We start from the raw sequence: 7,331 nt of genomic DNA, 5'->3' as shown, positions 1-7,331 counted from the left end.
GATGTCATAACGATGTTTTGTCTTGTGTAACCATTAGCCAATCACCAACCAAGGTAACCCCCCCCCCACACCTTATCACCTGAATCTCCTCCTAGAGCACCATTGAGTTCTTTGTAACCAAATCTCTCTCAGAGGGGCGTGGGGAGGGGCTCATTATTTTCATCTGAAGTAACAGACAGAGAATCAGCACTTTGGAAACAGGGCTGAAACAGAGGGGATTATGGGATGCTGCAATGATCTGTTTGGTGTTTCAGCCAATCAGAGACAGGTTCTGTATATATCTGAGACCTGTAATATATTGATGAAAAACAGTATAGGGAACCTTTAACGCTGTTCTCAGTAAAGCAGCGAAGAAACTGCAGTTTAAAGAGTCCCTCTGTGTCTCCTCCACAGAAACATAGCTACAGTTTAAAGAGTCCCTCTGTGTCTCCTCCACAGGAACATTTGTAGTGAATGTGACTCAGACTTCCTATCAGGCAGAGGAGAACCAGAACATCACCCTGGAGTGGACCTTCAGCACCAGAAGAGACACTTCTCTCAGCTCCATGTCTACCATCTGTCAGCTGTTGATGACAGACGCTTCGTCCTGTTTCATCTCCACAATGGTATTGAATCCCGAGAGTCTCAGGATCCACAGTTTGCAGGACGAGTCCAGTGGGACAAAGACGTCCTCACAGAAGGACGCCTCACACTTCATGTCTCCAGACTCAGGACCAGTGACTCTGGGTTTTTATCGGTGTGACATACTCGTCAGACCTGATGGGAGTAACCTCACATTCTTGGAAGTTACAATTCAAAACCTTTAAATGTTTCACACCTTTCATACATTAGGAGTTGTATACAGCTTTAAGTGAGATATTAACAGACAGATAGAGACTAAGGTTCAGATTGAACTGGAAAACGTGTTTGTTGAGGCAGTGTCACCGTTATTTCTATGTTTTATTAGCGCATAGAAAAAACCCAAAACGTATACTTGCCAATTCTGATTGGCAAGTATACGTTTTGGGTTTTTTTAAGGATATAAATCACGTGGTAGGACAACACGGGTGAAGGTGGTGACGGTCCATTCTCCATTTCACGAAGTTATAACGGACTTGTGTGACTACATCTGTAGTTAATAATTAACCAGATAAAAAAAATCGGTCCAGTGACTTCTCTACAGTTTCCAAAGGTTTCAAGGTAAGAAGAACACACCTTTTTCTTTACAGAGGAAATGTCTCGCGCTGCTGATTCCTTTTTCTGATTCCTGTTACACTCGAGTTTAAACACTCACACACAACAAGCACACAACATACCTTCAAGATACATCATATACAATATTATGACTCTTACATGTTGGAACCAAGCCTGCTTTGTACTACAACTGCGCGTAGTGTCTGCTGGGAAAACAGTCTTATATAGTATGCGAGACAGAAGGGCACGTCGAAAGTGAAAGTAACACAATATTCAGTTCAAAATGTCCTCACACATCAAGGTGTTTTGTTATAACACACATAATGGGATAACATAATTTAATAATGAAATAAATAATAACCCTCAATGTCATGCGGGAAGTCTCAGTCTGGACCGATTACAATCTCCCGTTTATTCAGCTTTTTCTACAGTTCCTGTGAACGTACTGCTCAAAACTAATTAACACGTCTACACTAGACATGGGTATATGTGATCCTATATAAATATATATATATTTATTTTTTAAATGATAAGAGGTTTACAAAAAAGACATGCCACTTCATATTTTAGTTTCAGTTTTTATAATTTTTTCGAGAGATGCTGATATGAAGCTATACTGCAGACTGGACTTGGTTTGCCACTTTATTTACACCAAACACAGTCAAGAGGAACAGTGACAACATGGCTGTTAAACATGAGACGTAGTGTTTATATTGTAACTGGTCATGAGTTTTAACATTCACGGGCATTTTTGATACAGAAAAATATGATGATGTATGAAATGTTATCATAGTGCAGAAAGTAGAGACAGAACAAAGCTCTCACACACACAGCAATACTAAAAACTATATTATTATACTCTGCATTAATGCAAAAGCTGCCGGCTGTGTTCTCTAATCACAAAGCAGAAATATTTCCTGATTCAGTTCAAATAAAATATAATGTTGATATTTGGCGCCACCTAGTGTCAGACATATGTTACTGTTCCTGGTGTCAGTCCTCTGTGCAATAAGTAATGTGGTAAAGACAGACTGTATGTTTTATAATGTGTGACATCTGATGTGTGTGTGTGTGTGTGTGTGTCCTCTCACAGGAAGAAGATGATCTTCCTCATCCTGCTGCTCCTCTTCCTCACCTCCTGTGTCTCTGGTTAGTTTGTCTCTTTAAAGCTGTCCTCCTCCACAGGAACATAGCTGCAGTTTAAAGAGTCCCTCTGTGTCTCCTTCACAGGAACATAGCTGCAGTTTAAAGAGTCCCTCAGTGTCTCCTCCACAGGAACATACCTGCAGTTTAAAGAGTCTCTCTGTGTCTCCTCCACAGGAACATAGCTGCAGTTTAAAGAGTCCCTCTGTGTCTCCTCCACAGGAACATAGCTGCAGTTTAAAGAGTCCCTCTGTGTCTCCTCCACAGAAACATAGCTGCAGTTTAAAGAGTCCCTCTGTGTCTCCTCCACAGAAACATAGCTGCAGTTTAAAGAGTCCCTCTGTGTCTCCTCCACAGGAACATAGCTGCAGTTTAAAGAGTCCCTCTGTGTCTCCTCCACAGAAACATAGCTGCAGTTTAAAGAGTCCCTCTGTGTCTCCTCCACAGGAACATAGCTTCAGTTTAAAGAGTCCCTCTGTGTCTCCTCCACAGGAACATAGCTGCAGTTTAAAGAGTCCCTCTGTGTCTCCTCCACAGGAACATTTGTAGTGAATGTGACTCAGACTTCCTATCAGGCAGAGGAGAACCAGAACATCACCCTGGAGTGGACCTTCAGCACCAGAAGAGAAACTTCACTCAGATCCATCTCTACCATCTGTCAGCTGTTTACTGAAGGCAGATCCTACGTCCTGTTTCATCTCCTTGGAGGTGTTGAATCCCCAGAGTCTCAGGATCCACAGTTTGCAGGACGAGTCCAGTGGGACAAAGACGTCCTCACAGAAGGACGCCTCACACTTCATGTCTCCAGACTCAGGACCAGTGACTCTGGGTTTTATGTTTGTGCCATACTCGTCACACCTGATGGGATTAACTCTAGGAGATGCTCGCTCAGCGTCACTGGTGAGTAACCTCAGTAGAAGTCAGGAAGTTCAATTAAAACCTTGGTTCTTTAATGTGCAGATCCTAGTAGCTCTATTGTCTATTCTAAGGTTAAATAAAGATGCAAGGTCAATGCAACCTCTGATGGAGAAAAGTATTATATAAACTCTTTATTTTCACTGGAAAGAGGTTTTCTCCATGTCAACATGATGTTACTAACTGTGTCTTTTCTACAGCTGCTGCTGAGCTCCAAACTCAGAGACCAACAGAGAGTCCACAACCAGAGAGCTGGAGAAACTTCTGGATCTATGTTGGACTGCCAGTTACAGCATTTCTACTGTCTCTCTTTGCTGCTATCTTTGTCCTCAACGCTCGGCTTACTAAATCTCCTTATAGGAAAAAAGTTCAATGTAGATTCCAGACGATGAGTTCCTCAGAGAAACAAACCCAAAGAGTCTGAAACCCTCTTCAAATGAATCGTTGGAGCATAATGTTATAAAACAAGAAAAGTCCAAGGTTCTCATCATCTTCTGATTTAACTGTCAGAAAACTACTGATGATGGAAGAATGTATATTTGTATGCAGAAGCTATTATGAAAAGAACCACAAAGCGTAATACGTAGTGTTTATTGATGTATTCACTGTTTGCTGTAATCACATTACATTCTGTGAGCACTACACAAACTTGAAAGACAGTTTAAAAGATCAATGGAAATGATTCAGATGTATCCACCATGTTTTAACTAATTGATCCTTGACTGGATTTATCCGTGCTGATTGTATATTTTCAACACATGCTTTGTAGGAAGAAATGAATGTAGTAACATTAAACCTAGTTAGTAGGAGTCGAAGAAATTCAAGTGTTGCTGAATTCCAGCTGAAGTTATATAAATATATGTTAAAGTAGAAAAACATTACTTTTTTTCCCCTCTGTTATCCAAAATGTGGTTTGTAAAGTCTCTGCAGTGCAGAGCAGAACAGGGGTTTTGTATTTGGTGCATTACTGCTTATTTTGAAGAGACATATATGTTTTCTTTTGTTTAGTACAGTAGCAGCTGAATTTTCTGAGAATGTGATTGTTAAACCAAAAAAAAATAAGCGCTTGTTGAGTTAATTTAGGCCTTGTATCTGATTCACCAGCACTTCCTATCAGCGACGTGCAGTCAGTGGAGGCAGGGGAGGCAGAGCCTCACCTGTCATACTCCAATGTAACGGAAAAACAACTAAAGAAAAACGAAATAGTAATAATAATAAAATGTCTCCACTGATCTTGTGTAAATGTGATTTATGTATGATTCTAATCGCTTTTTATAGTCAAAATCAGCAAATTTGCCGAGCTCCGCTACGGGAGTGATGACAAGTGAGGCAGGGGCGTGCTCTGCACAGTAACTTGCTGGAGCACGGGCACTAATGCAGCGCGGGCACTTATTTTGTGAGCGCGCTCAAGCCATTTACTGTGGGCTGAGTTGAGGCACAGATGAGAACTGAAGTTACCTACTGTAACTCCAGCTTCTATGAGTATTGGCGTAGCCCTCTAAGGCTATCGCTATTGGGTAATCCCCCTGCACACCCGCGCAGCACTGAAAACACTTGTAGTCCACGCCCGCCCGCAAGGTGGGCCCCACCCTCGGGCTCCCTTCCGGTATAAATAGGAATGGGACCCGACAACCTGCTCCCACACAAAAACCTTTTCTTCAGCTATTCGTGGAGCCAGTGGGGCCCAGAACTTAGAGGGCTACGCCAATACTCATAGAAGCTGGAGTTACAGTAGGTAACTTCAGTTCTATTTCGTATATGGCTTCGCCCTCTAAGGCTATCGCTATTGGGTTAAGGGCGAAGCAAGATGTAGTCTGCGCCCCACTGGGTCGCCCCGGTACAAGAAGCACAACCACACCTGCTCAGATAATAACCCAAGCCTATTGCGCCATGCGAATGGCGCATCACAGTCCCTGGAATATATCATAACATGAATATTGACCATGAGAGGACGAAGGCTGGGAATAATACATACCCGTCCGCTGTGAGAAAGTAGAGACGAAAGTCACACTTTGCCCAGTGACAGAAGGAGGGGGAATAGCAGCTCTCTGTGTGCAGACAGGCAGAAGAGCGCACAGCTGGGTCCCCAACATCACACACTCTGACAAGACATTCCGTACGAAATGTGTCAGGGGAAAAAAATGGGGATGTCCCTCTCATAAAAGGGAAATACAGGCCACTCTCCGTGTGCCGAGGCAGGAGAGAGGCGCACAGCTGGATCCCTGACGTCACTCACTCTGACAGGACACTCAGCACAGGGTGTGTCAGTGCGGAATGGGACATCCCTCAAATAAAATTGAATAATGAACAGGGAGAAGACCAATATGCAACTGTGCAAATGTCTTCCACTGACATTCCTCCGTGCAAAGCCGTGGAGGAGGAACATTCCTCTGGCTTTGAGGAGGGGGAAAGAAGCCAGCCAGGGTGATCACTCTTGACCTAAAAAAGTTTGTGATGACCTTAGCCTTAGGCATGAAGCCGGTTTAGCATAAACGGCTGTCTTCCCTGGCGATTGAGGTAGGCTGCCGTGGCCTGTTGGCTGGGCGAATCAACACATGTTTGATTGTACAGCAACGGGGCGAAGTGCTGGAATACTTCCCAACCCGGAGAACAGCTCCAGCACATTTACCCCTGACGCACGGGGTCGGTGCGTGGGCGAATGAACCACCTCTGGAGACCCCTCCTGTGGGGGAGACCCCGGGGAATCCCCACGTGATCAGCTGACGTCATGCTGAGCAGCTGTATCACGGAGAGGGCTGTCACCACGCTGTGGGATGTGACACGCTGGATAGGGAGCTGTCAGTTCCTCCACTCGCTGCAGCGAGAGCCGCACTCTGCTGGCTGAGTTTTATTCCACTCGCAGATAAATGAATGTCTGGGGGGGAAGAGGACAACTCGAGCGAGCTATGCAGTTTATAAACCAATAGGTTAAAACAGCAGGCTTTCTGCAGCGAATGACCCACCTCTGGAGTCTCCTCCTGTGGGGGAGACCCATGGGGATCTTTGAGCTTTGACAGATGCGATACGAGATGTAACGTCTGTAAAGCGACTTCCTCAAGCTGGATCGAACCTCAAACAGCAGGTCGTCCAGAGAAAAAACCTCATTCTCATCCCTCCTCTCTGTGTAGTGGCTCCAGCCTTCTCTACACAAAATGCGAGGAGCCAGGGAACATCCAAACAGCAGACGATTGTCTGGTCTGATATTCCCTGAAAGAGAAACGCAGGAATTCCCTGTGTTTCGGGATGGTGGATATGGAAGTATATGTATCATCCTTCAGGTGGAAGTGAACCAGTCGTCCTGGTGAACACATTCCAGCACCTGTTTGATCGTCAGCATGGGAATACTGATAGATCAAGGATGGGTCTCACTCCCCCGTTGGAGAGGCTTCTCTGTGATATGCTGTAATGGTCGTCATGACCGTGCTCTGTAGGAGGCATATCTGAGACAGAGGAATGCCGCGAGCTATGCAGTTTATAACCCAATAGGTTAAAACAGCAGGCTTCTGCAGCGAATGACCCACCTCTGGAGTCTCCTCCTGTGGGGGAGACCCATGGGGATCACCGCGTGACCAGCTGATGCGAATGCCAAGCAGCTGCGTCACGGAGAGGGCTGTGCGGGTTTTAGACACGCCGGAGGAGATCTCGCTGCAGTTCCTCCACTCGCTGCCGCAAGAGCGCGCTCTGGTGGCTGAGTTTAATTCCACACCCAGATAAATGAATGTCTGAGAGGGAAGAGGGCAGCTTTTCTCCAAATTAATTATGAAACCCAGGCTTTGACAGATGCGATACGAGATGTAACGTCTGTAAAGCGACTTCCTCAAGCTGGATCGAACCTAGCAAACAGCAGGTCGTCCAGAGAAAAAACCTCATTCTCATCCCTCCTCTCTGTGTAGTGGCTCCAGCCTTCTCTACACAAAATGCGAGGAGCCAGGGAACATCCAAACAGCAGACGATTGTCTGGTCTGATATTTCCTAAAAAGAGAAACGCAGGAATTCCCTGTGTTTCGGGATGGTGGATATGGAAGTATATGTATCATCCTTCAGGTGGAAGTGAACCAGTCGTCCTGGTGAACACATTCCAGCACCTGTTTGATCGTCAG

General features: G+C 45.0%; 1 protein-coding gene across 1 annotated transcript; it reads left to right on the top strand.

Annotated features, from left to right (window-relative positions):
- Nucleotides 1-1,076: 1,076 nt before the first annotated feature.
- Nucleotides 1,077-4,339, top strand: LOC117480774 (myelin-oligodendrocyte glycoprotein-like). Its single transcript, XM_034128232.1, has 4 exons — nt 1,077-1,181; nt 2,268-2,322; nt 2,854-3,216; nt 3,432-4,339. Exons 2-4 carry the CDS (start codon nt 2,274-2,276, stop codon nt 3,653-3,655), a joined length of 636 nt encoding a protein of 211 aa, XP_033984123.1. The 5' UTR covers nt 1,077-1,181; nt 2,268-2,273; the 3' UTR covers nt 3,656-4,339.
- The last annotated feature ends 2,992 nt before the right edge of the window (nt 4,340-7,331 follow it).

Source organism: Trematomus bernacchii, unplaced genomic scaffold (assembly GCF_902827165.1).
Source record: "Trematomus bernacchii unplaced genomic scaffold, fTreBer1.1, whole genome shotgun sequence".
NCBI lineage: Eukaryota > Metazoa > Chordata > Actinopteri > Perciformes > Nototheniidae > Trematomus > Trematomus bernacchii.
The sequence above is the reverse complement of the archived record's forward strand: the minus strand, read 5'-3'. Positions and strand labels throughout refer to the sequence as shown.